A 14,697-nucleotide genomic window follows, 5' to 3' on the forward strand; every position below is an offset into this window, starting at 1 on the left:
TTATTGAATGTGAATATTGCTATTGTAGTGGCATCATCTCTCAATTATTGATCTGTTGAATGTGGTTTTGAACTGAACTAGGAGTCATGAACCTGATATTTGGCCTTAACTGGAATTTAAAGTCAACCTGCTAATTTAATGAGATATTATCAAACTTCACCTGAGTGATCCAATCTTATCCAAACTACTTATTCATTAATGACCTATCCACGTATGAATACTTGTTAAAAATCTATTTGTATAGTCCGCACTAGAGGTCATTACAAATGAAATAATGCAACCACAAAAATGCGAGGGAATTTTTCTCAATTAAAACGAATTTGGTAGCTAAATATTCAGTATACAAATTCACACACAATGTACCAATACATATAATAGCCATTCATCAATGTATAGTGTTTATAATGCATGTTATTTTAAAAAGAAATAATGCATTAATTCTATCTTATCAATTAAAAATAAAAATGTTTACTAAACAATTCAAATATCAACTAAAAGCATGAACTAAAGTGTCCCGGAGTCTATTCTAGGCATATTATTATCCACATCTGACATTTTGCCATTTTATCTTTGAATAGGCACTGATTTAGTTTTATCAACCCTTCCTCACTCCATAGTAATCATAAAAAGCTGTGTACCACTATGATTGTATCTAAAAATGTAAATATGACCATGGTTTGAATAAATTAATCTAAATTGCAAGCAGTTGGGGATCATCTAAACTTTAACAGAAGGAATAGCATAACACTAACTACTACCTATAATACAGTGTTGCAACCATATAAGTCAGTTCTAGGGGTCATGCAAATGGAAAGAATACTATTGCTAACAGTAGTCAACTGGTTAAGGTTGGCTTTTGATGGGAACAGGGGCTTGCTCTGCTTCTAAGACCTCTTTAATTGAACATAAACACCTAAAAGCCATACATTGCACTAAACCATTCTTCAACTCCACATATGAACTGCCTCTCATCACTCCTTCCAAATTACCTTCCCCTCACTTATCCCTCATCCCCCTTTCTTCAACCATTTTCATGCCATCTATGAATTTCTTCCAACAGTCCATTCCCCTCCCCTTCCACACTTAAAACTTGTTTTTCTTTCCAACCAATTCACTTTTTTCATTCTCCCCTAAAACTATATCTCAAAAACCTCCGATCTCCATTATCCTCTTCCCTCAATGACTTCTAATTTTGTGAGCTGTGTTATGGTATACTCCTTATTAAAATTTTCGCTGGTACTTTCTTTGAAACTTTACCTAAGGACCCTATCATCAACTCCCTCCTCTTTGTTAAAGCTTCTTTGCTTTTTGCAGTTCTTATTTTAATGCCCTGTGCTTTGCCCACCTTTATCTAAAACAATACATCTAAAACAAATTTTAACTACCATAATATATTTGACTCTTTGGTTTGGAAAGAATAGTTGGATCAAGGGTATGAAAAAGAAAGAAATATGTGATGGTTTCAGGCTCAACTTTGTGGAAGTTCATGTTCATCAAATGAAGAACACAATATATTTTACCTCTGTTCTTCATTCCAGAAACAAATATACACTCACTGATGAATAAATGTGAGACATAAATTTCCTTTGAACATATGGCCAAAATAGTGCAAAACTCATCTCTGAATATATATGTTCATTTTCATTTTTATGCTGGTGTCTTCCCCATTATAATTATTATTATTATTACTTTTTATTTACTCAGAGATCACAATACAAAAATACCAGGTAGGTGGTGCATGATATAAGGCACATCAAAAAGGAGCAAAGACACCGGCTCAATTAAGATACATAAAAGAAATGGTGCTCACAGTTACATAATATTTGGCGCAAACCCATGAACATTGGCTGTAACATGCACATGCAATATCAATTCAGAAAAATCATTGATCATCAACATGAATTGAGCCATGACCATTGCTATAAACTAAGAGTATGAACTTACTGGTTGGGAATATTGTTGAGATATTTGTTAACTGAGTAGAACATATTACGCCTTAGATATATTTTTTATTTATGCCTGAATGCAGCAGTTCCCTTTGTATCCTTGACACTTTTGGGTAGTTTGTCATATAATCTGATGCCCATTTCATTGGGTCCTAATTTCAATGCTTTAGTTCTTTTATTCCCATGATGGATGTCATTCCTTCCTCTGGTGTAATGATGATGATAGGCAGAGTTAAGAGAATATTTGCCAATGTTATTCTTTATGTATAGAATTAAAAACATAATGTAGATGTGCAGGAGTGGTAGCAAAATTTAATTCATGGAAAATAGGCCTTGATGGAGCATTTTGAGGTTTCCTGGTGGTGATTCTAATAGCTTTCTTTTACATTTTAAAGATGGTTTGAGAAATAGCAGCTGATCCCCATAATATTATGCTGTAGGTAATAGTTGAATGAATTTCCCCATAGTATAAATTGAGTAGTACAGTTTTACATGTAGTTTCATATAGGTGTCTTAATAAGTAGCAAGTTGAAGTGAGCTTATGTTGAAGGGCTAATGGTGAATAATGGATGCTAGATTATATGTTGATTACTATAGTACTACCTCTTGTCAATGTGCACACTGAGATTTCATTTGCTTTCACAATAATACAGGCCCCAACATATTTGTAAATGGAACACAGAAGGTCCCTGAGGCTAGACTATCTTTTATTCTCCCGCATATGCAGTACTGTTGTTGATAGATGATATACCAGAATTTTTGGAATCTGTAACCATTGTACATTGAAGGTATAAGTATGAGAATCATTCTAAGTACTGGGTCTTGACAAAACCATTGCTTTGATATTTCATAGCATCATACAAGATTTTGGCTAGCTTGAAGCAAAATTTGTTTCAAGCATATTGTTATTAAATGTCTGAAAGTCACAAACAAAATTTACAGAAATGCCAACCAATTCTTATGGAAAAGGAAAATGTTCTCATTCCAGTGAGAAATTGGCAGCACTGTTGTCACTAGTGTTTTGTGGTGCCTAATTTTTATTTTTCATCTGTTTTTTTACTATGATAGTGAAAGGTATAATGTTCGACCTGCATTCCGGCTATTAATAATTAGCAGTTTTCAAAGTGAAAAATAATTTCATGTGAGTGGCCCATACCTACCTGCAGAATGCTTGCTTGTTGAAATGATCAATGCAGTTGCAAAATATGTACTATATTGGATGGCATATGAGACTCACCTTTTTTTCCAAAATTATGGTTAAAAAATCACCATCTTTTATGTGAAGATTCAAACTCCATGTGTTATGTTCTACATTGAATGCTACTTTTATCCCGGGTAGTCAGTATTGACTACCTACCTACTTACTTGTGTTATATTTATTATTCAATTGAAGACTGCTGAAGTTTGGATTATTATTTATATTAAACTCTTATGCGACATGAATTTCATGCTGCTCACTTCTGTGATGTCAAAAGAAGTGTGAGTGAGATATTGAACAAACTTGATTGGATTTTATCACAACTAGTCATAACAAAATAGCTTGGAACTTACAAGGAATTATAACTTAGTTGCTGAGGGTGTTGTGTTTTCACATGAAATGTTAAAACCTTCTTTGTGTGCCTTACTGAAATTAGGGTGCCTTTTATATGCAATCAAATGCAGTACTTAATTTCATTGAATAACTATAATAAATGAGATGGAAGAGGCACCTTTTTTGTAGAGGTAACTCATGTATAATACCTATATCAGTTTTTTATGTTAGGTTTTAGCATTTTCTGTTTCATACTGAAATCTTGAGCCTTGTTGTTATTCAGTGTGTTTTTTTTATTTCAGCATCTTCCATCAAAGAAGACATTATCAAGTTTACCAAAAAATTTATTGAAAAGGTTGGTATTTTAAGCTTTACTGTGATAATAGAAATTAACCTCATTGAATATTCTTTGCTACTTTTCCTGTTCATAGTCGTGAAGTACTATGATTAAATATCATATTGCATTAACTTTTTTTCACAGACTAAAAAAAAGCCATCGAGGTCTAACTCAGTTGATCTTGATAATAAAAGGCTTGGAGAACATAATGCGGAATCAGAAGATGTAATAACCCCTCCTAAACCAGCTCCAAGAAGTCTTAATAAATCATCACCAGTTGAATCTCCCAAATCTCATGAAAATAATCCAATGCTTTCACCACCGCAAATCTCAATTGAAGTGCACTCTTTATGGATAGTGCCTGAATGCTCTGTGGCAAATGATCCAAATATTCACCAATTATTTGTTGAATACAGTTTCCTTGGTAAAGGAGGAGAAAATTTAGAAACACCGGTTTCATTGCCAAAGACTCAGGAAAATGAAAAACTTAACTTTAATTTCAAAAGAGGTAGTGTAGTATGGTACTTTCTTCACTTACACAGGCACATGACAAGGAATATAATTTGCAACAGTACCACTTAAAAAGTATTTAATTTTCAGTGTTCTCAATGGATCCAGTCGAAAATTTAATGGAGAGAAATATTTTAAGAAACATGATTAACATGAAAGGTAAAGGGAGAAATAAATCACAGAGTCTTTTAGCCAAGGGGAAGGTTCGATTTAATGTGGTCAGTGAGCCACTTTCAGATGATGACTCCAATGCAGAATGTATTGATGTAGGGTAAGTATATATTTGTGGTGTTCTGGACATTACATGCATGAAACCATTTAATTTTTTAAATTAAAACACATAGGTAGGTGCTCATGTGATATCTGTTCCCAGTTAATGCTGAAACAAACTTTTAAATTATATTGTTGTTGAAATTTAACATATCTGCTTATTTCTTAGAAATCTTAATGCACTGAAACTCTTATTAATCATTGATTTTTTTATTTTGGCAGGTATGCTGACATAAATATTCCGAAGATTCTTTTGGATGGTCATGATATGGTGGAAGATGATATCCCTATAATGAATTCCAACGGAACAAATGAAGTAATTGGGTTCCTTAATGTATCATTTCTGGCATATGATGTTCTTAAAACACTCAATGATCATCATGTGCGGTGAAATAGTGCTACATTTATATATTGTACATAAAATATGGTATATGTTTTATCCTTTACCAAAGATTGTAAAGTGTTTTCTTAATATTGTTCATCAGATACTATTTTGTTACAATTTTTCATCTCATTATTAAAAAAAGTATTTAATAAGAAATTGCTATTCGTAATTCATTAAAGTCCCACCCAAAGCCAATTAAATATATCCCAGGTTATTTCTTGTGTGTCTTCTGTGTTTGCCTTCCTTATAATAACTATATCTTCGATGTAAATGCTGTTTTCTGCTTTCGTCAGAGATATCATTTCGCTTTGCCACATCAATGCTTTCAGATTTGGACTGTTCCTTGGCTGCTATTGAATTTGCGTCTCTATGGAGTACATCTCTAATTTCTTTTTCAGCCAAAGAAACGTCCATACAGTCCTTTGAAGGTCTTTTCAGGATCCATGTTCCCATCACTGACTCCATTCCTTCATAGCAGGCTCTGCATTCTCCTAAGAAGATAGCTATTTTTCCTTCACTATTGTCAGATGGATCTTTCAGTATTGTAGCAGTCAGTACAATGGCTCCTGCAAATTTAATTAGCAGATGAATTAATATATATAATATATTAATTCAGCTAGTATATATGTATATATATATAATATACATATATAATAGCTAACCCGGCGAACTTTGTGCCTAAATAGACTAGTCCCAGAGTAATTGGGTATATATATATACACACACTAGCTGACCCGGCGAACTTCGTACCGCCTTATAATCAATGAAAATCAATTGTATGCGGAAAAGTCAAGTGGTTTAATTTTTAGTTCAATATGAAGATTTTCCACCTAGTGATGCCAGAAACTGTTTTATTTAAAATCACTAGTTTTCGAATTTTCGGTGGTCCAAGCCACTTCTCTCAGGGAAGAGAAGGAAAGAACTGAGGAAAAGAAGGGACTGGAGATGCAGGAAGGAAGGGTAAGGTGGGAAAAGTTTTGAGAGGGGAAGATTTGGGAGGGAGATTTTTAGAAGTGTGGGGATAATATGGAAGGTGATGGGAGCGGAGGGGGGATGAAGATATGTGAAGATCTGGGTAATTAATGTCTAATATTAATACCTGGGCAATTCCAGGAGCCAGATAAATGCCTGCTCTATTATTTTGAGTTTCAGTGGAGGGTCAGAGGGTGGGAGGGTTGCTAAAATGGATGCACTATAGCATTTATCAAAGGGAGTGTTGTGTTCGGAGGCATGTTTGGTGATTGGGAACATACCAATCAGGGAAGAATTCTTGCATCTTGACCATATTGAGGTTATGACTGTTTACTAGATGCCTATAGCTTTCAAGAACATCAATCGCGACCTCTAGTGGAACTCTGATATGGTGGGAAATTCAAATTGAAATTTGTCCGGATTTGAGCCCTGCGCCCTGTACATTTTGTGGCATCAAAAACATTTTTTTATTTAATACTCCCTCTAGACCCATTCGTGCTTAACTGTTTATAGTTGCTATTTCTCACTTTCCAGTGAAATTCTACAATCACCATTTGGAATCATTATGGAGTCGTCATTATAAACAAAAAAAAGCAAAAATATAAATCATGTCTGTGCTCACATTAAAATAGTTAATTACCTGTGTCATTTATGGTTTTAATTCCAAAGGGAAGATTTCCACTGATTTTCCATGATGAAGACAAAAAGCCTTTTTTAGCAGAAGATGACTCAAGCACTTCAACATCTAAGTGACTTCCATCTTGATTGCCTTTAATGTTAAGATTCACCCCACCAGCTTCACTTACCCACTGTCCACTTATGTTACACGGGAGGCCAAATCCTGCCAACAAGAGTCATAGGAAAACACTTATTTAACTGAGTAAGTTGAAGTGACACAAAGAAATAATCTAAATCAATTTGTAACCATAATAAATTTTTCTATCAGTAAATGTGGAGTACATATGAAAATTAATATATATTTTTATAAAAAGGTGCAGGAAATTGGTGGTGGGCTGTGCTGGATTGTTCATGCCGAGAGAACAGACAAGAGTTGAATAGCCAAACATTTTGAGAAAGGAATGAATGGTTTGAGAGGAAGGGATGGATGGAAAAAGCAATGGGTGAATCTGTTCAAAATGACTTACCAGATGAGGAACGTTATCTCTGAAATGGAAGAGCATGTATGAAACAATGCACATAAATAGAGTAAATTTTCTGAAATAACTTGAAGTCATAGAGTAATGTTAGATACCAAAAATCTATCATACTCATGCAAATTGTACCACCTCAAAGTTAAAGTCAATGTTTCAACACTTAGGTGTACTTTTGACAATCAAGAAAATGCTTAATTCAGTGAATAACCACTGATGTGCATACAAGTGCAAGTGTTTCAGAGTGAAAAATCATTCACCTTTATCCAGCCTGATATTGAGGGTTTCAGATCCATATCTCAGGCAAGGCAAATGGTTTTTACACTGTGAAATTCTAGCATTAACCACTTCAATGACTTGCTGTGTTAACTTTTTCTGCATTCCTGCAGTTCTATGAATTTACCTACCATTACCTAATTCAATTCCCCAAAAGGTGATTTCTTTTATCTGCTCTAATTTATATCCCCAAATAGTAATGTTTTCATTGCTGGGTGCATCATAAAATTACTGTGCTAGGCATGGAATGAGAATCAATATAAAGAAAATTAAGGTTAAGAGATTTTCAAGTAAGAGGAAGACTAAGTTAAATGTTAAAACAAGAGTTTTTAAATAAAAACAGATGGAACAATTATCTACATGCCTTGAAAGTATTTTGAATTAAGGTGATCCGAGTAGTAGGGGTATATGAAGATTTTTTTGGACAAAGAAACCTCCTTTTCTCAGAAGTAGAGAGCTGATAACAGAGATATTGAGGAAAGATATCATTAAAGAATAAGTGAAAACTTTCACGTGGAGCATGGTTTTGTATGGTGAAGCTTGAAACTTGGTTGTTGAAGCAAGATGATGGTCATAGATTCAAGGCTTTTGAGAAATGGGAGTGTAGAAGAATGGAAAAGGTAAAATGGATAGAAAGGAAAATAAATGGAGTGCTAGGCCTTATGGATGAGGAAAGAGGGTTGTTGGGAGAAATCCTAAGAAGGCAGGAAAGGTGAATGCTGAGAAATTCAATTGGAAATGGAACATTGAAGACTGTGATAAGAGGGGAGGATGTTTAGCATATAAGGTAGTCAGAAGTAAAGAATAGATGATGTATGAAAAGAAAGATGTGGAATGTATTTGGAATTAAAGAAGGGTTCATTGTAGAGAAGAGTGTCAAGTTGTGTCTAGTTAGTCAAAGCTGGGAAGTCTATTCATTCTGTGTCCATCCAAAACCTAAGTCCAACCTTCCAAATTCTTGAAAATCTCATTATTATCGTTTTCTTATAATTCTCATTTCATAACTATCACATTGATTCTGAAGTACTCAGCAATGACTACAATTCTTTGACTGACTGGCTTAATAAAGCATCATCATCGGTAAATCTCACTTGATTAGTGCCCCACTAAATGCCATTCACCCTCCAGCCCGCTCATCCTAAAGTTTTTAGGATTCACTTGTAGGGCAGTATTTCATTTAAATAAAGTTTGTACTAATCACAAACTATTAACATTGTAGCAGCAGAAGGCCCACCAACGGTAGTGCACATGTACAGAAGGCCTTACCCACCATAACATATTTTTTATGTGACTTTAAATGCACATTTTATTAAGAAAGAGAAATTGCAAAGACCATCAATTAGTTTCTCAATTTTGGCAAAAATTAGCTTATATAAAATGTTTGCTCATATCAAATACTTATGACAGAAGTGTAAATATAGCATTCTAATTCAAAACACAGAGATTTCGTTTTTTATAGAGCTGTCATACAAATAAAGAAATCAGGGTACAGGTAAGGAGTCATATAAAATTACTTTTTTTCTCACCTTGACCCCTCTGTTTTAGTGAATTAGCCTGATTGGTACTGCTATTTGAGGTTGAATTCATTTTATCAGGAAGATAACCACTCTTAGATAACTTTTCTTTTCCATTCACCGTAGCAGTCAAGTTTTGATTAACTTTATCCTTGGACAAACTACTCGTAGTTCCATTGCTATTGTGCACAGTTTGATTATTAGCTAATTTTTGGTCTGTAGGTTTACTTGTTAAGCTCGTACTATTCAAAGTAGTCGACTCTGAGCTATTGTGGGTTACATTTGATGATGGTGAACTTATAATTTTATAAGGGTTGGTCTTGATGCACGTCTTTTTAGTCCCATTTTTGTTCTCTTCATCTGAATTTTGATTTTTTTCAATCTGCAAATAGGAATTAATATCTTTGTTTGCTTTTCTATTCTACTCTAGAAATTAGATTTTGGTTAAGGAATCATATTGTTTTCTTACCGAGAAAATGTAAATCATGACCTCTTAGGATAATATTTTAACGGTTTCATAATATTTACAATGGGAATAATTTTTTAAGTGTTAAAAATGAATTGAACTCTTTTAGATTTAAATAGAAACAGTAACTATGCTAACCAGACATACATTTTATATGAGTTTCATTTTGGCATCCCATTAATTCCTCAAAGTTGCTAATTTGAAATACAAAACACCTAATATCTTCTTTTGTACCAAAAATAATCAGGTGTTGGCGTAAATGTTGTTTCTATCTGTACCCTTTCATATAGGTAGTCTACTTGACTCTATTTTATGTGGTGAAAATTGTGAAATGTTTTTTTTTTCATTTTAAAATTATATATCTAATTGCACTATATTGGTGGAAGTAAGGTATATAATACAACATTTTAAAAAATATTTCATTACCGTTGTCCCATTATGAAGTGTTAGATTTGAATTTTGGGTCAGGTTGCCTTTTTCATCATCTAACTTTCGCCTTAACCTGTCGCCGTCTTTCATAAAGGGAATACTCATTTCACTTTCCAAATTTTCATGAAAGCGTTTTTTTAAATGATGTTTTTTATTGAGATGATGACCACCAGTCACATGCCTTGAAGGTTCTTTGCGGTATTGATCTAAAAAATGCCATATAGAATTGCATCCAAAGGTGGGAAGTTCAGATGGGGAATTAAATTTGAACTGCCCATAAATATGAAATCATTCAGGGCATTATTTTGTCAGAACTTTGCTTATGAATGTAAATTTACAAAAGAATGAACATATAAAAATACTAAAACCATAATAATATTATATATAGTAATAGTAACAATGCATAGAGTAATAATATATAATGTAGTAGCAATAACAGATAATAAACATAACTGTTTAGAATTGAAAATTAGAAAACATTCACTTCTCACATTCATAGTTTCTTGAACGAAAACTTGGATCCACAAGTTTGCTTTCTTGTCCGTTTTTCACATAAATTACCTGGTGGTCATTTTTATAGAAATTTGAGAGCGAATTTCCCATTGATTCGCCGCCAAACTGTAACATGCGCTCAGGCATTCCTTGTTTCAACCTTTTTTTTGATTGGTCATTTGTTTTACTGTTTGATAAAGATGTGGCGGGCTCCCAAGAAGAATATCTATCGGAACTTGTAAGCTTCAGGAATGTTACTAAAAATATAGTCATTAAGATTGACCGTGGAACCATAGTGTTATCAGCAACGGTTAATAATGACAGGAAAATACGTATTATAATTTGATACGCCGAAGATCGTTCAAAGTCGCATTAGCTGAAATGGGTGCTAATAAGAAGTACACTAGCTTGTATCTAGAAAGTTTTAGGACACATGCAGAGTGCAATCAAATAGGAGCTTCAATTCAAAGTCGGTGTCAATACGGACCACTGTTTACTCACACAACAAGTGAACATCGGTAAGGGTAGCCACGAATTCATCAGTTACCATAGAAATAAAAGGTAAATAGTGTGACGTCCTTATACCGCATTGCCATTCACTCATATTCAGTGCCTCCTATGAACAGTTTGTTAATTGCTCTGTGTTTCAATTATAGGCATATAGTAAACAAACGCATCTCCTTCCATCAAGTTTGTGATGCCCTCCTAATACGATGGAGCGTCATCATTTAGCGTTACGTCACTGGACTGCGTTTTCTTCATTTTTTACAAAATCCTATTTCTAGGACAGCGTAATGGAAGGAGTGGGGGAAGACAGCTGAAATCGCCGTTTCCAGTGTCCGGGCGCGAAGCTCAGCCAGCGGACGGGACTCACACCACTCGACCAGGTACGTTGATTCCTAAATATAATCGTATTAATTTGCTGAGCCGCCACTTTCAAAGAAAACCATCATAATGCTCTAATATGCGTTTGCTGAAGTTTCCCTATTTTTAAATATAAAGCCTTCTTTTCGGCAGTTTACATGTCATGAGAGTTGTCAGTTAATTTAGTCGCGTATTCGAAACGAATCTTATACCAAGTGTCGAATCAAATGTCGAGAATAGCATGCGTGATTGGTTGCTGACTTGCAGACCAATTAGTGAACCTAATATACATTATAATGCCAAAAAGAAAGATATCCACGACCGTTCTACGAAGGACTAAATATCTGCCATACAAATAGATTTTTTAGTTTCGGATCGATGTTTTATAACTAAGTTCTACAAAAATTATCACCGCGACGACTATGCCTTTGCGCATATTTCAAAGGAACTAGAAAAGGCACGACGGCAATCGTTTATTTTCACCAGTAACAGTTTTAAATTGTTCAGGTTTTTAGGATTACATCCATCTCGTTTGTACTTGTTCAACATATCATTCAAAAACGGCTACTTTACACAGATAATTTTTACGACTAATTAAATGTTTTTATCATTTTATTGATGGTCATATTCTTTCGATGCCCTTCATAACAACTTTCAATATTCCATCCTTCGTAAGATTACTGTAAGCCAGGGCAAGCAAAACATCAAAAATCAGATGCAGCTTTAGAGCTATCGTATTTGATAGTGATATTCTCACTGTAATTGTGTGAATGTATATGTCACAACATTGGATATCTCCTTCCTTGTAAATATATCATTGCATTTTGTGAATCATGTGAGGCCAATGCATGAATATTTTTAAAGAATATATTCTCATTTGAAATAACATAGAAAATAGACATTTTTATTGAGAAATGAAATTTCTTTCGTGTGTGCAGCGCTTAAGGAGTTATATATTTTCCCCAAGTAAACAGTTGAAAAATATAACTCATACATCACTCATAGTAAAATATATAATGAAAATTGCTAAATAAATATTCGCCCAGCCCAAATTGCTAACCTATTGGGATGATAAAGTGCCTACAATGGGAAATCGTCATATTACGATTTCATTGACCCTGGATATGAATGGTAAGTAAGACGTAAGAAGTTTTCAGTTTCGAATCATAACAGAATTTAGAGCGCTACTTAAACGCTGCAATCGTTATTTATTTTTTCTGATTATTTATAGTTATAACATCAAAGGAATGTATGACCAGAGTACTTTTTTATTTCAAATCCCAGCGTAGAAAATGTTTACTTCTTCTTTATTGCATTATTTTTACATATAATAATTAATTAAAAAGGCAATAAAAATTACAAACTAGAAATCATCCTCCCCGAAAATCAAGAAAAGTATTGGACTCAGAATGCCGGGTGTTGAAGCGATTGAATCAAAGCTCCTCGGAGAAGGTATCTGGGTCATTCGCAGAACTCGTGCTGGAGCTTGGCCAGCCCTCCCCATCACTCACTTAAGGCATGAAAAAAGATGCGTGACAGAAGGACCGAGGAGAATTTAGCAACAACCCTCCCCTTGGAATTCAGAAAAAATCATTCTTGATTCCCTTCATCCAAATGGGCGAGTGTTCATGTTCCTTGGAATATTGCTCAGATTAAATGTCGAAATTGATACGCAAAAAGTGTATCTATAGTAAGAAAATTGGGAAAAGGGTAAGAAAATGGAAACAATAATTCCATTCCTAATTCCTCCTAATTAGAGCTTAGTGCTGCCCTAAACAATGTTGGTATTGTTATCGGTTACTGTAATGTCATCTTGAGTTAAGTGTTCCGCGAATTACCAATTTGTTGAGGATGAAAAACAGAGTTCGCTTTGAGAAACCTCCAGGAAAAATGTATTTTTCACTTCCAGAGTCCAGGGTTCATTGTTTAAGCATGCCCAAAATCTTCCTTTCCATGCCGCGAGATATCCGGATCACTAAATCACCGACTTTTTTTTAATCTGGGGAACCAGCTTTAATAGATCGAACCAATGAGTGCTATATTTACTCGAAGGTACTCGTAAGTTCATATAAAACAGGGAATTCCGAAAAAACGGCACTCCTTCACTAATATTGGCCCAGGATTATCTTCCATTACCATAGGGCGATTCCGATTAATCGGGAATTGCACGGACATTCAAGATGCGCTTTCAACATTTGGTCCGTGGACATATGAATCCTGGGCCCGGAGTGAGAACGCCTGATTTTTCCTAATCTTTTGCATGCAAAATTATTTTACATGCCCGTTGAGAGCTCTACGTGGGTTGAGGATTTGAAAAATATTGAGTTTACAATATCCATTTAATTAAAGAGAATAAAAATTTCAAAATTTTTCGACGTGCCTGAGAATAAAAAATTAGAAATATTTCTGTAATCTAAGCTGACAACTCCTGCGTTGAAAAACTATAGTCGAGAAGCCTTGAAATCTCTTCCCTATTTCCGCACCAAATTCGTAATTATAGGCTTAGAAGGTTTTCTCGTGCCACCGATTTTTTTAGAATAATGTTTTATTGAATTGAATGTGTAGTACTAAAACATATTCTAATTCGCAACGGAAATCACTATCAAATGTTTGAACAAAAGCAGCTTATTTATTCTTAGAATGTTGGTTGTAGAACTTGAAATGGAGAGAAATTGTACTTTTAAAAGGCGATAGACTCTATGCCTGAATGAGCTATTGAGATATTGATATTTTTTTCCCGCATGTGGGACGAAATACTGCTCCACTATAATCGTAGCCTAAACACGGAGTTTAGCGTCTTGATTTTTCACAATCTTTTGTGCGTAATGGTTGGCATTAACAAAATGCTTGCAGAATTGCTAAGTACCACTTGATAATATTAATTAATAAGTTAGAATCTTCTGTTTCTTCTTTAATTTTACTAATCGCTCTTAGTTTTCATGATGTTTTTTCGTATTAGGGCGGGTTTAAAATGTTCAGCTTGACTTGAAAAATCGCTTGATAACCGCACCTGGCATACGACGTCAATAAAATAAATTATTATGATTTTCAATAGTCAGTAGTAGTAGTATTTAGGGGAGGCGACCGACTGCTCAGGTCATTTGCGCCATAGGGGATGGACAGGAAAGGATGAAGGGTGGAGAGAAACCCAGCGTCGGCATTAGCCTCCTTTTTACGAAAGGCGCCAAGGGGTCCGCAGTTTAACGTCCCATCCGACGGACGGCGTACACACTCAAAGTGCCCTCCACAAGGCACCTCAAGTAGGGATCGAGATACCTCTGAAAAATATTCAACACCGCCGGGATTTGAACCCGAGCCCTCTGGGTGGGAAGGCAGTACGTTCAATAGTCATTACATCCGCTATTTTTTACTACTTCATCATTTGGAAAAAGTTCCCCTCGTTCTCCTCACAAAAAAACCTGAACTTAAGCAACTGGACTGAACAATTTTTGTAAATAAGAAAACTATATTTTGGCATTATGGATAATTTAAACTAGCCTACGAGTTTGTTCAGCGGAAGATAACTTTTACCGGTCGATCATTTCATGAGTAGG

The 14,697-nt window shown here is 34.7% G+C and overlaps 1 protein-coding gene across 1 annotated transcript in view; it reads left to right on the top strand.

Moving 5' to 3' along the window:
* The window catches only part of LOC139690432 (X-linked retinitis pigmentosa GTPase regulator-interacting protein 1-like), a 10,155-nt gene extending 5,103 nt beyond the window's left edge, over positions 1–5,052 (top strand). The window contains exons 3-6 of the mRNA XM_071587883.1: positions 3,780–3,832; positions 3,959–4,322; positions 4,415–4,595; positions 4,817–5,052. Coding sequence (XP_071443984.1) covers positions 3,780–3,832; positions 3,959–4,322; positions 4,415–4,595; positions 4,817–4,985 — 767 coding nt within the window. The 3' untranslated portion in view covers positions 4,986–5,052. The remainder of the gene's footprint in view (positions 1–3,779; positions 3,833–3,958; positions 4,323–4,414; positions 4,596–4,816) is intronic.
* Positions 5,053–14,697: the final 9,645 nt, after the last annotated feature.

The sequence above is a fragment of the Hetaerina americana genome, unplaced genomic scaffold (genome assembly GCF_022747635.1).
Source record: "Hetaerina americana unplaced genomic scaffold, ioHetAmer1.1.p SCAF_3, whole genome shotgun sequence".
Lineage (NCBI taxonomy): Eukaryota > Metazoa > Arthropoda > Insecta > Odonata > Calopterygidae > Hetaerina > Hetaerina americana.